Source organism: Pristiophorus japonicus, chromosome 22 (assembly GCF_044704955.1).
Source record: "Pristiophorus japonicus isolate sPriJap1 chromosome 22, sPriJap1.hap1, whole genome shotgun sequence".
Taxonomy (NCBI): Eukaryota; Metazoa; Chordata; class Chondrichthyes; family Pristiophoridae; genus Pristiophorus; species Pristiophorus japonicus.
In genome coordinates this window covers 34,683,879-34,702,070 of record NC_091998.1, presented here as the reverse complement: position 1 = coordinate 34,702,070, position 18,192 = coordinate 34,683,879, and the positions used below count along the sequence as shown (strand labels likewise).

At 43.7% G+C, this 18,192-nt stretch overlaps 1 protein-coding gene across 1 annotated transcript in view; it reads right to left on the bottom strand.

The window, feature by feature from the left end:
• Nucleotides 1-18,192, bottom strand: part of tm9sf3 (transmembrane 9 superfamily member 3) — a 154,188-nt gene that overhangs the window by 11,947 nt on the left and 124,049 nt on the right. Inside the window, exons 11-14 of the mRNA XM_070865918.1 lie at nt 16,065-16,133; nt 12,060-12,206; nt 11,006-11,089; nt 4,732-4,808 (exon numbers count right to left, since the gene is read on the bottom strand). Coding sequence (XP_070722019.1) covers nt 4,732-4,808; nt 11,006-11,089; nt 12,060-12,206; nt 16,065-16,133 — 377 coding nt within the window. The remainder of the gene's footprint in view (nt 1-4,731; nt 4,809-11,005; nt 11,090-12,059; nt 12,207-16,064; nt 16,134-18,192) is intronic.

The following is an 18,192-nucleotide window of genomic DNA, read 5'->3' as shown; positions in this document are numbered from 1 at the left end:
AGGCAGTTCAGAGAAGGTTCACTAGGTTGATTCCGAGGATGAGGGGGTTGACTTAAGAGGAAAGGTTGAAGAAATTGGGCCTCGACTCATTGGAATTCAGAAGAATGAGAGATGATCTTATCGAAACGTCTAAGATTATGAGTGGGCTTGACAGGATGGATGCAGAGAGGATGTTTCCACTGATAGGGGAAACTAGAACTAGGGGGCATAATCTTAGAATAAGGGGCCACCCATTTAAAACTGAGATGAGGAGGAATTTCTTCTCTCAGAGGGTTGTAAATCTGTGAAATTCGCTGCCTCAGAGAGCTGTGGAAGCTGGGACATTGAATAAATTTAAGACAAAGATAAACAACTTCTTCAACGATAAGGGAATAAGGGGTTATGGGGAACAGGCAGGGAAGTGGACCCGAGACCATGATCAGATTAGCCATGATCGTATTAAATGGCGGAGCAGGCTCGAGGGGCCACGTGTTATGCTCCTCCTGTACCATGTGGAAACTCAGGGACGCCTCCAGTGTCCCTGACGACTACGTGTGCGGGAAGTGTATCCGCCTCCAGCTCCTGACAGACCGCGTTGCGGAGTTGGAGCGGAGGGTGGATTCACTCTGGAGCATCCACGATGCTGAGAATGATGTGAATAGCACGTTTAGTGAGTTGGTCATACCGCAGGTGAAGGGTCCATAGCCAGCTAGGGAATGGAAGACCAGCAGGAAGGCAGTGCAAGGAAGGTAGTGCAGGGGTCCCCTGCGGTCATCCCCCTGCAAAACAGATACACTGTTTTGACGACTGTTGAGGGGGATGACTCATCAGGGGAGGGCAGCAGTAGCCAAGTTCAAGGCACCGTGGCTGGCTCTGCTGCACAGGAGGGCAGGAAAAAGAGTGGGAGAGCGATAGTGATAGGGGATTTGATTGTAAGGGGAATAGATAGGCGTTTCTGCGGCCGCAACCAAGACTCCAGGATGGTATGTTGCCTCCCTGGTGCAAGGGTCAAGGATGTCTCGGAGCGGGTGCAGGACATTCTGAAAAGGGAGGGTGAACAGCCAGTTGTTGTGGTGCACATTGGTACCAACGATATAGATTAAAAAAAAAAGGGATGAGGTCCTACGAGATGAACTTAAGGAGCTAGGAGCTAAATTAAAACGTAGGACCTCAAAAGTAATAATCTCAGGATTGCTACCAGTGCCACGTGCTAGTCAGAGTAGGAATCGCAGGATAGCTCAGATGAATACGTGGCTTGAGCAGTGGTGCAGCAGGGAGAGATTCAAATTCCTGGGGCATTGAAACCGGTTCTGGGGGAGGTGGGACCAGTACAAACCAGACCGTCTGCACCTAGGCAGGACCGGAACCAATGTCCTAGGGGGAGTGTTTGCTAGTGCTGTTGGGGAGGAGTTAAACTAATGTGGCAGGGGGATGGGAACCAATGCAGGGAGACAGAGGGAAACAAAAAGGAGACAAAAGCAAAAGACAGAAAGGAGATGAGTAAAAGTGGAGGGCAGAGAAACCCAAGGCAAAAAACAAAAAGGGCCACTGAATGTAAAGGAGCTGCAGGAGGGGTCAAAACTAAAAATCATGGATTAAAAACTAGTATTAAAACACTCTACCTAAACACACGCAGCATTCGAAATAAAGTAAATGAGTTGACGGCACAAATCATTGCAAATGGGTATGATTTGGTGGCCATTACAGAAACGTGGTTGCAGGGTGGCCAAGACTGGGAATTAAACATATAGGGGTATCTGACGATTCGGAAAGATAGACAAGAAGGGAAAGGAGGTGGGGTAGCTCTGTTAATAAAGGATGATATCAGGGCAGCTGTGAGAGACGATATTGGCTCTAATGAACAAAATGTTGAATCATTGTGGGTGGAGATTCGAGATAGTAAGGGGAAAAAGTCACTGGTGGGCTAGTTTATAGGCTCCCAAATAATAACTTCACGGTGGGGCGGGCAATAAGCAAGGAAATAATGGAGGCATGTGAAAAAGGAACAGCAGTAATCGTGGGGGATTTTAACCTACATATCGATTGGTCAACTCAAATCGCACGGGTAGCCTGGAGGAAGAATTCATAGAATGCATACGGGATTGTTTCTTAGAACAGTATGTTACAGAACCTACAAGGGAGCAAGCTATCTTAGATCTAGTCCTGTGTAATGAGACAGGAATAATAAACGATCTCCTAGTAAAAGATCCTCTCGGAATGAGTGATCATAGTATGGTTGAATTTGTAATACAGATTGAGGGTGAGGAAGTAGTGTCTCAAACGAGCATACTATGCTTAAACAAAGGGGACTACAGTGGGATGAGGGCAGAGTTGGCTAAAGTAGACTGGAAACACAGACTAAACGGTGGCACAATTGAAGAACAGCGGAGGACTTTTAAGGAGCTCTTTCATAGTGCTCAACAAAAATATATTCCAATGAAAAAGGGTGGTAAGAGAAGGGATAACCAGCCGTGGATAACCAGGAAAATTAAGGAGTATCAAATTAAAAACCAATGCGTATAAGGTGGCTAAGGTTAGTGGGAAAATAGAAGATTGGGAAAATTTTAAACGACAGCAAAGAATGACTAAGAAAGCAATAAAGAAAGTAAAAATAGATTACGAAGGTAAACTTGCACAAAACATAAAAACGGATAGTAAAAGCTTTTACAGATATATAAAACGGAAAAGAGTGACTAAAGTAAATGTTGGTCCCTTAGATGATGAGAAGGGGGATTTAATAATGGGAAATGTGGAAATGGCTGAGACCTTAAACAATTATTTTGCTTTGGTCTTCACAGTGGAAGACATAAAAACCATGCCAAAAATTGCTGGTCACAGGAATGTGGAAAGGGAGGTAATCACTATCACTAGGAGGGTAGTGCTGGACAGGCTAATGGGACTCAAGGTAGACAAGTCCCCTGGTCCTGATGAAATGCATCCCAGGGTATGAAAAGAGATGACGGAAGTTATAGCAGATGCATTCGTTATAATCTACCAAAATTCTCTGGACTCTGGGGAGGTACCAGCGGATTGGAAAGCAGCTAATGTAACGCCTCTGTTTAAAAAAGGGGGCAGACCAAAGGCAGATAACTATAGGCCGGTTAGTTTAACATCTGTAGTGGGGAAAATGCTTGGAACTATCATTAAGGAAGAAATAGCGGGATATCTAGTTAGGAATAGTGCAATCAAGCAGACGCAGCATGGATTCATGAAGGGGAAATCATGTTTAACTAATTTACTGGAATTCTTTGAGGATATAACGAGCATGATGGATAGAGGTGTACCGATGGATGTGGTGTATTTAGATTTTCAAAAGGCATTCGATAAGGTGCCAAACAAAAGGTTACTGCAGAAGATAAAGATACGCGGGGTCAGTGGAAATGTATTAGCATGGATAGAGAATTGCTGGCTAACAGAAAGCAGAGAGTCGGGATAAATGGGTCCTTTTCAGGTTGGAAATCAGTGGTTAGTGGTGTGCCACAGGGATCGGTGCTGGGACCACAATTGTTTACAATATACATAGATGACCTGGAAGAGGGGACAGAGTGTAGTGTAACAAAATTTGCAGATGACACAAAGATTAGTGGGAAAGTGGGTTGTGTAGAGGACACAGAGAGTATGCAAAGAGATTTAGATAGGTTAAGCGAATGGGCTAAGGTTTGGCAGATGGAATACAATGTCGGAAAGTGTGAGGTCATCCACCTTGGGGGAAAAAAAAAAAAAACAGTAAAAGGGAATAATATTTGAATGGGGAGAAATTACAACATGCTGAGGTGCAGAGGGACCTGGGGGTCCTTGTGCATGAATCCCAAAAAGTTAGTTTGCAGGTGCAGCAGGTAATCAGGAAGGCGAATGGAATGTTGACCTTCATTGCGAGAGGGATGGAGTACAAGAGCAGGGAGGTCCTTCTGCAACTGTATAGGGTATTGGTGAGGCCGCACCTGGAGTACTGCGTGCAGTTTTGGTCGCCTTACTTAAGGAAGGATATACTGGCTTTGGAGGGGGTACAGAGACGATTCACTAGGTTGATTCCGGAGATGAGGGGGTTACCTTATGATGATAGATTGAGTAGACTGGGTCTTTACTCGTTGGAGTTCAGAAGGATGAGGGGTGATCTTATCGAAACATTTAAAATAATGAAAGGGATAGACAAGATAGAGGCAGAGAGGTTGTTTCCACTGGTTGGGGAGACGAACTAGGGGGCACAGCCTCAAAAAACGGGGGAGCCAATTTAAAACCGAGTTGAGAAGGAATTTCTTCTCCCAGAGGGTTGTGAATCTGTGGAATTCTCTGCCCAAGGAAGCAGTTGAGGCTAGCTCATTGAATGTATTCAAGTCACAGATAGATAGATTTTTAACTAAGGGAATTAAGGGTTATGGGGAGCGGGCGGGTAAGTGGAGCTGAGTCCACGGCCAGATCAGCCATGATCTTGTTGAATGGCTGAGCAGGCTCGAGGGGCTAGATGGCCTACTCCTGTTCCTAATTCTTATGTAAATAAAGTACAGCACCACATTCAGAGAAAGCGTTACTCACATTTGTGCGATAGGATGAATACATCTGTAAGATCCCGGATAGTTATTGAAGCAGACCATTGACTATAAATCGAGCACAGCTTCACAAACCACAGTGCATTTTTTTAGACCATAAATAAAATCATGTGCCGAGAGGCCATTGGGTTCTGGATTTATCATCCAACTGCCCTCTGGCACTTTGAGTTAGCCTCTATTTGTGCATTTAAAACACTGCACTTACCACACATGATCCCAAGTGCAGTGCTGAATACTGCCATGTACCCAAAGTAGAACGCTGTCTGAAACAGTCCATACATCCTGTTGCGGGAAGAAAGTAAAAGATGTTAATTAGCACACAATCAACGTAGAACATTTAACACACATGCGTACAGTTATTTGTCTCTTAATGCTGGCTGCCTAAATTGTCTTGGATGATCAAATACACATTTTAACTCAGCGCGCTATAAAATTCTATATTTTAGTACGTTTAGATTTCAAAATATCTTTCACAAGAATGGCAAACTAATGGAATGTATTGCACAAAAAAATTGGTTATAAATACTATAGCTTTTGTTCAAGCTCTGCAACTGCAAGGAAGGCATAAGGAACGGTAGCTTGTGTTTATGCTTAGGTTACTGGACTAGTAATCCAGACGTTGAGATTAATGATCCCAAGAGACATGTTCAATTCAAATTTAAATTCAGTTAATTAAATAAATCTGGAAGAAGAAGCTATAAGAACATAAGAATTAGGAACAGGAGTAGGCCATCTAGCCCCTCGAGCCTGCTCCGCCATTCAATAAGATCATGGCTGATCTGGTCGTGGACTCAGCTCCACTTACCCGCCCTCTCCCCGTACTGGCTAAAAATCTATCTATCTTTGACTTGAAAACATTCAATGAGCTAGCCTCAACTGCTTCCTTGGGCAGAGAATTCCACAGATTCACAACCCTCTGGGAGAAGAAACTCTTTCTCAACTTGGTTTTAAATTGGCTCCTCCGTATTTTGAGGCTGTGCCCCCTAGTTCTAGACTCCCCTACCAGTGGAAACAACCTCTCTGCCTCGATCTTGTCTATCCCTTTCATGATTTTAAATGTTTCTATAAGATCACCCCTCATCCTTCTGAACTCCAACGAGTAAAGACCCAGTCTACTCAATCTATCATCATAAGGTAACCCCATTCATTTCTGGAATCAGCCTAGTGAATTGTCTCTGTACCCCTTCCAAAGCTAGTATTTCCTTCCTGAAGTAAGGTGACCAAAACTGCACGCAGTACTCCAGGTGCGGCCTTACCAATACCTTATACAGTTGCAGCAAGACCTCCCTGCTTTTGTACTCCATCCCTCTCGCAATGAAGGCCAACATTCCATTCGCCTTCCTGATTACCTGCTGCACCTGCAAACTAACCTTTTGGGAATCATGCACAAAGACCCCCAGGTCCCTCTGCACCACAGCATGTTGTAATTTCTCCCCATTCAAATAATATTCCCTTTTACTGTTTTTTTTTGTCAAGGTGGATGACCTCACACTTTCCGACATTGTATTCCATCTGCCAAACCTTAGCCCATTCGCTTAACCTATCCAAATCTCCTTGCAGCCTCTCTGTGTCCTCTACACAACCCGCTTTCCCACTAATCTTAGTGTCATCTGCAAATTTTGTTGCACTACACTCTGTCCCCTCTTCCAGGTCATCTATGTCTATTGTAAACAGTTGTGGTCCCAGCACTGATCCCTGTGGCACACCACTAACCACTGATTTCCAACCGGAAAAGGACCCATTTATTCCGACTCTCTGCTTTCTGTTCGCCAGCCAATTCTCTATCCATGCTAATACATTTCCACTGACTCCGCGTACCTTTATCTTCTGCAGTAACCTTTTGTGTGGCACCTTATCGAATGCCTTTTGTAAATCTAAATACACCACATCCATCGGTACACCTCTATCCACCATGCTCGTTATATCCTCAAAGAATTCCAGTAAGTTAGTTAAACATGATTTCGCTTTCATGAATCCATGCCTCGTCTGCTTGATTGCACTATTCCTATCTAGATGTCCCGCTATTTCTTCCTTAATGATAGTTTCAAGCATTTTCCCCACTACAGATGTTAAACTAACCTGCCTTTTGCCTGCCCCCTTTTTTAAACAGAGGCGTTACATTAGCTGCTTTCCAATCCGCTGGTACCTCCCCAGAGTCCAGCGAATTTTGGTAGATTATAAGGAATGCATGCGCTATAACTTCCGCCATCTCTTTTAATACCCTGGGATGCATTTCTTCAGGACCAGCGGACTTGTCTACCTTCAGTCCCATTAGCCTGTCCAGCACTACCCCCCTAGTGATAGTGATTGTCTCAAGGTCCTCCCTTCCCACATTCCTTTGGCCTGCAAATTTTGGCATTGTTTTTGTGTCTTCCACTGTGAAGACGGAAGCAAAATAATTGTTTAAGGTCTCAGCCATTTCCACATTTCCCATTATTAAATCCCCCTTTTCATCTTCTAAGGGACCAACATTTACTTTAGTCACTCTTTTCCGTTTTATATATCTGTAAAAGCTTTTACTATCTGTTTTTATGTTTTGCGCAAGTTTACCTTCATAATCTATCTTCCCTTTCTTTATTGCTTTTTTAGTCATTCTTTGCTGCATCAGCAATGGTGACCATTATGTAACTACTGGATTGTCGTAAAAACCCATCTGGTTCACTAATGTCCTTTAGGGAAGGAAATCTGCTGTCTGGCCTATGTGACTCCAGACCCAAGCAATGTGGTTGACTCTTAACAGCCCTCTGAAATATCCTAGCGAGCCACTCAGTTGTACTACACCGTTATGGTACATCACGGATTGCAGCGGTTCAAGAAGGTGGCTCACCACCACCTGCATGAACTTAATTTAATTGAATTTTTATTTCAAGGGCAATTAGTAATGGGCAATAAATGCCGGCCTTGTCAGTGATGCCCACATCTAGTGAATGAATAAAACAACATAAGTCACGGGGACACTGAACACAGTGCCGGGTATGGGCTTGGTGCAGCTATTGTATGAAGCCCATGCCCCACTGGAGTAATTTGAAGGTGCAACTGACTAAAATGAACAAACGTTCATTCATGAAGCAGCTCATCAGATCCTCAGGACATCCCAAAGTAGTTCAAAACCAATGAATTACTTCTTGAAGTGGTCACTTATGTAAACAAAGAGAGCAGCTAATTTGGGTATAGCAATTTGTCCACGTACAAGTGGGATGAATGAAGTCATCTGCCTGCATTGATTAATAGAAATAAGTTGGCCAGGGCGCCGAGAGAACTTCCTGTTCCTCTTCAAATAGTACCGAACAGACCACCTGTAGAAACCTTCACAACTCCAATATTTCCACTGGTTAAAAACAGATAAGTAAATGGACAGTCTAAGAAGGGGTGGAACCTAAAATGACGGCCAAGTATATCCTTCTTTAAATAAGGAGACCAAAACTGTGCGCAGGTGTGGTCTTACCAATGCTCCTTTAAGTTGGATCAGGACTTCCCTGCTTTTATACTTCATCCCCTTTGCAATAAAGGCCAACATTTGATTTGCCTTCCTGATTACTTGCCGTACCTGCATACTACCTTTTGGAGTTTTATGTACAAGAACCCCAGATCCCTTTGTACTGCAGCATTTTGTAATCTCTCCTCAGTTAAATAATAATGTTTTTTTATTTTTCCTATCAAAGTGGATAACCTTACATTTTCCCACATTTTAAGTCCAGCTGCCAAATCTTTGCCCACTCAGAGCCTACCTATATCCCTTTGTAGATTCTTTGCGTCCTCCTCACAACTTGCTTTCCCACCTATCTTTATATCATCAGCAAATGTGGCTATATTCCACTCTGGTACCAAGGGGTACAGATATGTCGAGCTTTAAAGGTTCGAATGCAGGTTTAAAAAGGATGGTAAAAAGGTAGGTTAGTGTTGGAGAATGAAACTCTTATATCAGGCAGTGTTAGTGTCCCAGTGCACGCAGCGCAGAGCAGAGCCAGATGAAATAAAAAGCTTCCTCTACTCTGCCCCAATCCCAGAATAACATCCTGCACTACACCCAAGTGGTACTATTCCCATTAACCTCCCTTATCGTCTTGTGACACCTGAGGTACAGTTATAAACGATACTGGATTAGTATTGAAAATAAATAAATAAAATGAGAGAGAAAGAGCAGGGAAATGGGATTTGAGTGGATAGCTCAATTTGAAGAGCTGGCACCAGCAAAAGCACAAAAGTGCAGAATGGTCTCTTTAATTTTGATGATTCTACGAATTTTGCTCCTACTGTGTCTTTCTCTAAACCAAGAGCAGCAAGTAACCAGGCTCCAGGCCGTACACAATGCTGCTTTCGACTAGTTACATGAAGTCAGTTTGCATTCCTTTTGCCGTTGATTTTCCTTTGTTCCTGCCGGGGTAGTGTGGATGGGACACAGAGAGATAACAGTGAGTTTGTGCTTAATGTCCCCTTGAATAGCACAATAAGTGTAGGAACACTGCTGCGAGGGAAATTGCAGATGGAAACCCACAGATTTCCACTTCTCAGACCACACCTCTTATGCACCAGAGAAACAAGAACTAGAATTCCTTAACCATGGAAATCTCTTGCAGTTCATTGTCAAGTGCGGTGACCCCTTGTTAGAAATAAGTGATCATCATCATAGGCAGCTCCTCGTATCAAGGATGACTTGCTTCCATGCCGAAAAATGATGAGTTCACAGGTGTTTCAATGAAGGACCTAATATTCCGGATATTGAACTACATCTTGGAGGGTGGAAGATGACTGTGCGTGAATTTTTATAACATGTAGTGGCCGTTGCACACCAGCCACCACATGGGCTTGACAGAGCTAGGTCGTGGTCCAGTGGCAAGGATTAACCAAGACGACTGGAAACCAGCTCATATCAAATGAGTGATATGGCACAATTGAAAGCAGGAAGTTTAAATGCTACACTTTGAACTTCTATACTTGCAAATATAATTGGGTAAAACAATTCAGTATTATAGTGAGCATACATAAATGTAGACACTGGTCCAGCATCTACCGTGTATTTTCATAGTAGAGGGAGAGGACACAGTACAGGTACAACGTCTGAAATCCGGAATCCTCAGGACTGAGTCCATGCCAGTTTTTCAGTTTTTCCGGATTTCAGACAAGAAAATTAACAGTCTGAAATCTGGAATCCTTGGGACTGAACCCGTGCCGGATTTCGGGTTTTGCCTGATTTCAGATCTCACCGTGGACTGAATCCACGCTGGATTTTGGGGTTTGCCGGATTTCAGACCTCGCCGCCCACCAATCCTCACTGAAGTCCGGATTCAGGACGTTGCACTGGGACCTAAAAAATAAAGTCACGGGGAGGAACATGTTGAATTATTTTTTTTTTTTTAAAAAGGCAATGGGAGAAAATAATGGGACTTAAGACAAGACCAGGGCCTGCTGGTTTCCACCCCAAGGTGTTTAAAGAAATAGGTGAGCAAATTGAAGATATGTTAGTTATAATTTTCCAGAGTTCTCAAGATTCAGGAATTGTTCCTTTGGATTAGAAAATTGCAAATATCACTCCATTAACTTAGAAATCAGGAGGCAGATTTTCCACACAAATGGTATTAGAAATCTGGAACTCTCCCCAAAAAGGCTATAAATGCTCGGTCAATTGAAATTTTCAAGACCAAGATCGATAGACGTTCACCAGGTAAGTGCATCAAGGAATATGGATCAATGCGGGTAAATGGAGTTAAGGTACAGATCAGCCATGATCTGAATGCATGGTGGAACATGCTTGAGGAGATGAATGATCTACTTCTGTTTCTGTATTATTGCATTTCAGGACAGGCAACTATCACAGTAAACTTAGACTTATATACAAGAACACAGATTATTATTATTTTGGATACAACCAACTACATTTAAATAGTCATCAATTCTAACCCAGTCATTTTTTGGGTGAAGTTTGTGATGAGTTGAGGAATACTTTCCATATTGGCACACAGTGCCAGCAAATAATCAGTTTGCACCATTAAGTATAGAGTAAACCTCCTTCCATACCTCCCCACTGTACCTCAGAGGGAATCCATCAGTGCACAAGCTTTCCAACTCCCACACCATTCATCCTGTGCACTGAACAAGACTGACAATCAGTATCAAATTGGGGGTAGCATTGTGCAATGGGCCCATGTCCACTAATTCCGAGGAAGGGAAAGTTGAAAGTGGCCAAACTTATTTTAGATATGACCACTACAGCCAGCAGACAGTGGTGTCATGGGTCTGGGCTGGATTTAAACCCGGGTCCCAGAAGTGAAAAGCTTGCGCCTATTCCATTGCAGTGTCACTCTCTTAGAAAATCATGGGGAAATGAGTAATCAGATACGCAGAAGTTAGTTTAACTTAGTAAAACACTTACTAACTTAATTCACTCCTATTTTGTATGAAATATTCTTAAGCACCAGAGAATATGGACAACCTTTTTATGGCATGGTTGTTGAAATATGAATTAGAATAAATCTGCTTACTTTGTTTTGAAGAAATAGTAGTAGAAGGAGTACATGTAAACGTAGACTGCAGTGGATGCCGCAGAAAGGAAGCTTGTCCATTGCCTGCAATAGCAACAAGTTTATTGTTTAAAAACTGACTCATTAAGAATGGTGGCCAACATGCTTCTGGATATGAAAACATTCTATAAATGAAGCAAATCTCAAAGACAATACAAGTTTTAGGTTGAAAATGCGCTCGTCTGTGGTGCTTAGTTTGAGAAAAGAACAGTATCACAATTGTATTAAGCCAGCCGTTATTTTATAATGTAAAACATAGTCCAAATTCTGATAGCTGTGGCTGTCTTGTCTTAGAAACAGATCTTTGTACTATAGTTTTTTGTTCTGAATGAAAAGCTGCGTCCAATTCAAAAAGCAGTGTCACATGGCAAGGGTCTGACCCACTCTGTATGGGGCTCTTTATTGCAATAGGCTGTGGGAAGGAGGTGAATGGTTCAAGGTCGATGTTGCTGCTGCAATGGGAAGCAAAGAAACCCAACAGGTTTATCATACCAAATGTCAGCTTTTAGACAAACAAATGCAATGTCAGCGCCTCTGATCATTATATTAAAACGATCTGTTAAATATATATTTTAAGCTTCTGGCAGGGCACTTGACACAAAAATGTAAAACTACTTCCACATTATCATAGGTTGAGATTGGTAACTATATTTGAGGAACTGCGCATTCCATGAACAAGGCTAGGGTTCCCATTCCAGTGTTATCGAGCGCGTCTTGCTGCATATGAGGCGAGCACAGGACAAGGCTGAGCTACAAGGCTCTTCATGGTTACAAAGCCTGCTGAAAGGCACTGTTTAGGTTCCCTCAAGAAGAACGGCCAACTGGACAAAGTTTTGGAGCCACCTGGTATTCGTGAAATTGTACCCATCAGATGAGACAGAATCAGGTTTTCAGTGAGCCTGGCTAACTGCAGTGGCAGGATTCATTTTTTTTTGCATTAGAACAGGTTTCAGACTCGAGCGGAAGAAACCTTCACCAAACGTTCAAACAGACGGACAGGAGTTCTTTAACTTACCACCTGTAGTCTTCAGCATTGAGCAGAAAATAAGTGCAGACAATTGTCACACAGACAGTCACGATGCAGAGAATAACTAGGACCAGCATCATGAAGCCATATACATAATAAATCTTGTAAGCCCAAAAAGAAGTGAAGATGAAGTACCTAAAGATGGAGAGAAAAACTCTCAAAATGAACGTTCTTTTTCCAATTAAACACGAATCAAGCAATTAGTTCTCGTGGCAATACTGTACAATTTCACAGACTAATCCATTCTCCCGCTCCATAATAGATTAAATGACACATCTGGTTTTCTGCTCACATTCCACAATGGGACGCACAAAGCTAATTCATGCCACTGCTACGATGTATTTAGTATATTGGTACCATTACGATACAAATATTACACTTAAAACAATACCCTTTAATATTGTGCGAACCATCACAAATTACTCTCCGCCATCACCACTGACAGACCGATATCCATCAGTATTTCACTCGTGTCATGCAGTCCAAAATGATCAGACAACATGGGTTTGGATGGACAAAAATCTATTTTTTTTTTTTACATACCCACTCTTGCACTTCACTGAAATACAAGTGAGAATGCTGCAGCCTGCTTTTTCACTATAGAAGTCTGATTTAAAACTGGTTTGTTATTCTAGATTAGAATGGCTGGGAAGAAACCATCTCCTAAGCACAATTTCAGACCTTTCACAATTTCAAAAATACAAATTGACAGGTCATCCAAGGTGAGATAGACAGTTTTTAAACCGATATTAAAGAAATAAGGGGTTATGGGGAGCGGGCAGGGAAGTGGACCTTAGTCCATAATCGGATCAGCCATGATCGTATTCAATGGCGGAGCAGGCTCGAGGGGCTGTATAGCCTACTCCTGCTCCTATTTCTTATGTTCTTATAATATCATTTCCAGCAATAAACATATTGGGGGGGGGGGGTCAACTTGAAAATCAACTGCTCAAGAATCATTTCCAGTCATTGCCGCAATTTGTAAAGTGAGAAACGCTGTTTTACTTGTGAAGCAAGATGGAGCAAAAACAGAAGACTTGCATACAGTAAACTGTGTCGTACACATGTTCACACGTGCTGTCAGAGAATGAGGGAAGGAATTCTTTTGCCAGGGATCTCACTGCTGGTTGCTATATAGTGAGTTCTGCTGAAAACAGGATTGGTGTTGGCTGTGACGCCCACCATGGGCAAATAGCCAGCCAGCAGTTACTGGTCACTTGCGTGAGGTACCAGAGAAGCTAGCAGTGCTCACAAAGCAAAATGGTTCCTACTGCATCCAATTCACTTCGCTTCTCGTCAGTCAAGATCCGGTTGCTCTCTTTCTTTGATCACTGAAGCACAAGTTCAGACATAAAGTAGGGTTCAGTCCTAGATACATGTGCCCAATTTCAAAAAGGTGGAATGAGAATTATTGCAGTCAAACAACTTCAAGAACTGGATTTGGCTTAAAACTTTCACCAAGGCTGAATCCAGGTTGCAGACAAGTTTAAGTAAAAAGGTATAAAAAAAAGTTTATCACCCAATAACCAAACTTTATCCTGAGTTTTAAACTTTTCCCAAATATTAAATTTCACTACTGAAGTCAACATTATTACAGTCAACATTAAATTATTTCAGAAAAATGGTTGCATGAAATTTTCACACTGCCACTTGAATTGTAAAAAGCACACTTAAATCTGGGTTGCCTCTGGACAGAGCTTGGAGTTGTATAAACTGATGGTTACTGGCTTGTCAAAAGCTGCCAATGGAGGTGGAACAACCGGACGTAGTGATGAATGAAGGGAATTATCACACAAGTGAGCCGCCCAACACTGAAATATATTGACTTTAGTGCGATGTTCCCTGCAGTGTATCAAGATCCAACACTGTAAGACATTACAGATGACCAGTCTCAATTAGACACCAATACTTTTCAGACTGCACTCAAATACATTTACAACAGGGTTATGGGGCCCAAGTTTCCACAGGATAAAAAACGGGCGCCCCTCCGAGCTGGGCGCCCGTTTTTCGCGCCTAAAACAGCGCCAGAAAAAAAAACGCGCTATTCTCGAGCGCTTTGCAGCTCCTTGTCTGTTTGGCGCGGCGCCCAGGGGGGCGGAGCCTACACTCGCACCGATTTTGTAAGGCGGGTACTATTTAAATTAGTTTTTTTCCTGCCGGCAACGCTGCGCGTGCGCGTTGGAGCGTTCGCGCATGCTCAGTGTGAAAAAACACATTGGCACTCGGCCATTTTGTAGTTCTTTGTAGCTGTTTAATTTTTGAACATTTTTTAATAAAATCACATTGCCATCAGCACATCAGCACTGAGACTTCCCTTCTCACTGTCTCCTTCCCCTCCCTCCCCTCCGCAGCAACAAACGGCTGTCTCCTTCCCCTCCCAACCCTCCACGGCAACAAGCCGCTGTCTCCTTCCCCTCCCTCCCCTCCTCTGCGCGGCAACAAGCCGCTGTCTCCTTCCCCTCCCTCCACGGCAACAAGCCGCTGTCTCCTTCCCCTCCCTCCCCTCCTCTGCGCGGCAACAAGCCGCTGTCTCCTTCCCCTCCCTCCACGGCAACAAGCCGCTGTCTCCTTCCCCTCCCTCCACGGCAACAAGCCGCTGTCTCCTTCCCCTCCCTCCCCTCCTCTGCGCGGCAACAAGCCGCTGTCTCCTTCCCCTCCCTCCCCACTCTCCACGGCAACAAGCCGCTGTCTCCTTCCCCTCCCTCCCCACTCTCCACGGCAACAAGCCGCTGTCTCCTTCCCCTCCCTCCACGGCAACAAGCCGCTGTCTCCTTCCCCTCCCTCCACGGCAACAAGCCGCTGTCTCCTTCCCCTCCCTCCCCTCCTCTGCGCGGCAACAAGCCGCTGTCTCCTTCCCCTCCCTCCCCTCCCTCCACGGCAACAAGCCGCTGTCTCCTTCCCCTCCCTCCCCTCCACAACAACAAACCGCTTTCTCCTCCCCCCCCCCCCCCCCACCGCTCAGCGGCACGAACAGCTTTCTCCCCCCCCTCCTGCTCAGCGGCTCGGACGGCTTTCTCTTTCCCCCGCCCCCCCCCCCGGCTGCAGAATTCTCCCTGGCTGAAGCACTTTCACACAGGTAGGAAGATGGTTTATTTAATCTTTTCTTTGCTTATAAATGTTTATTCAGGTTGGATTTATTTGTATAATATTTGTATAAGTATAAATAAGGATTTATTATAGAATTTAATGACTTCCCTTCCCCCCCCCACCTCGTTCTGGACGCCTAATTTGTAACCTGCGCCTGATTTTTTAATGTGTAGAACAGGTTTTTTCAGTTCTACAAAAATCTTCACTTGCTCCATTCTACTTTAGTTTGGAGTATGTTTTCACTGTGGAAACTTTCAAATCAGGCGTCAGTGGCCGGACCCGCCCCCTTTTGAAGAAAAAAATTCTGTTCCAAAGTAGAACTGTTCTACCTGACTAGAATGCATTAAAAAAAAATGTGGAGAATTGCGATTTCTAAGATAGTCCGTTCTCCACCAGTTGCTCCTAAAAATCAGACGCAAATCATGTGGAAACTTGGGCCCCAAATGTGGCTCAAAAACAAAGTGCTGGAAACACTCAGGTCAGGTGGCATCTGTGGAGAGAGAAACCGAGTTAACGTTTCAACTCGATGTCATTTCATCAGAACTGATGCTGCCTGACATGCTGAGTACTTCCAGCATTTTCTGTCTTTTATTTCAGATTTCCAGCATCCGTAGTCGTTTCCTTTTGCTTAAATGTGGTTCGCTGCACTAATTTTTTTTCTTCCCTCTAAAAATTATTTATGACCAAAGCAGGTATTATGATTTTATTACTTAAAAAAAAATAGTAACTCAGTCTCCATCTTCCTTTCTGAGGCTGGTATATATTTGAAGCATTAATGCCAATCGCATATAGGAACATAACATTCCAATGTAAATTATGAATTCAGCCGTGAACTACACAATACAATATGAACCTTAGCTGAGGTATAATGGACACCCCATAGTACAGTAGTAAAAAGAAACTTACATCTCAATGAAAATGGAACCAAAAGGCAGGATTCCACCCAGGCACACGATAACAGCCGGCTCCATGAACCTGCAGCACGAGATCAGAATTAGCAACAGCAAGCAGAAAGTATCATCCGTTGATCCGGTATTTTCCAAAAGAGATTCCAAACTGCGGAGAGGCCTTTTAATTTGGTTCTGAGCGAGCTTCCTCAGCCCAGGAAGGTCAAAAGGTTACAGCTCCCACCCTTCTACCAACAGAGCCTTATTTTCACCCCACCGAAGGCAATTGTGAATTGTCTTTTTACCCACACTGAGAAAGCACTCATGTAAAGCTGGATAAACATGGGATTCCATAGCCCACTCAGCATTGTATTTATACAAGGTGCATTAAAAAGGTTAAATTACTAGCTGAAGCACCCTGTTGAATGCTGGTAAGGATTGTCAGCAAAATGGACACCAGCACTTCCCACAGTTATGTGAAAGCTGGAACTACATTAGCAAGCCCTTTATAGAATGAGAAACAACAGGCAAAGAAATGGGGAAGACGGAAAGGTCTGAAGTTGTTAAACTTCCCGAATTTCTAACCCATTTCTTCATCCACCTTTCTCTTCCATTTTAGAGCTAGTTTAATCCTCTCATTTTCCGTGCTCGAGATAATCTCCCCATCACCCAGCAACTTTTTGTCTCTTTCAAGCTTCTTTCATATAAACAATATTCCTGAACTGTTAACCCTATTAACTACAGTTCATATTCTGGACTCTTGGCTTGGACCTGCAGAGCTCTATCCTCTCTTATTTTAAAGGGTATGGTAGTTTAGTGGTTATGGTTCTGAAGGAGCAAGCCAGAGGTCATGAGTTCAAATCATGGCAAATTGTGAAACTGAATGTGATAAATTGCCCCTTAACACCCTCTGAAGAGCCGAACAGGACAGTCAGTAGTAAAAGCACCATCAACAATAACTGCAAGGCTTCCACATTCCAAGGATAAAGTTAAATTATTCAGTCTTACAAAGCGCTCACGCCAATATTTCAGAAGGGTCTATAATCAAACATCAACCAATCGTTTCTAGAAAAGAAAGAACTAGCATTTAAATAGCGTCTTTCACAATCTCAGAACATCCCCCAAAGGGCTTCACAGTCAATGAAGTACTTTAAAAAGTAGTCACTGTTGCAATGTAGGGAATTGTGGCAGCCAATTTGCGCACAGCAAGCTCCCAAAAACAGCAATGTGATCACGACCAGATAATATGTTTTACTGGTGTTGGTTGAGGGATAAATATTGGCCAGGACACCATCAGAGCGCCCCTGCTCCTCTTCGAATAGTGCCGTGGAATCTTTTATGTCTCATCTGAAGGGAGTCACTCATCTCCGACAGTGCAGCACTCCCTCAGTACAGCACTGGGAGTGTCAGTCTGGCTTATGTGCTCAAGTCTCTGAAGTGGGACTTTAACTCACGACTTTTGGTTGACACCTGCTAGATACATATGTTGACAGACCAGCTGTGTACCCCCAATATTTTTTTTATATATATTTAAAAAAAACCACAAGCTATATTACACCATGCAGTTACCTGACCCATGTCTATTCTATAGCAATAGGAAAGTCATTCAGTAGTTATTGATAACGTGCATAGTAGTCAGAGGCTTGTACAACTGATCAGTTTCCTTTCAATTTCCTACTTTTCTATTATTTGTGAAGTACTGTATATACTCGCGTATCCTGCGATCTCGCGTATCATGCGACCCCTAAATTTTCGTCCCCAAAACATGATTTTACCATATATCTCATGTATCATGCGAGTCACTTTTTTGAGATCGAATACAGACCTTAACATGAAACATCGAGTGGATTCTGCTGTGAAAGCTGTTCGCGAATCGAACACCGATACAGCAATCGTTCCAGCTGGCTTGACTAGCGTCGATCAGCCACAGCCTCTACTGTGTTTGGGAGTTGTGGGTGGCGGAGGTCGGGTCGCCGGGGGGGTGGGGTGAAGAGGTCGTCGGGTTGGGTCACCGGGGGGAAGCGGAGGTCGGGTTGCCGGGTGGGGGGGAGTTGGGGGAGCGGAGGTCGGGTCGCCGGGGTAGGAGAGCGGGGGTCAGGTCGGATCTGGTCCGGTCTCTTTCCTCCCCCCCCCCCCCGCGACCCACT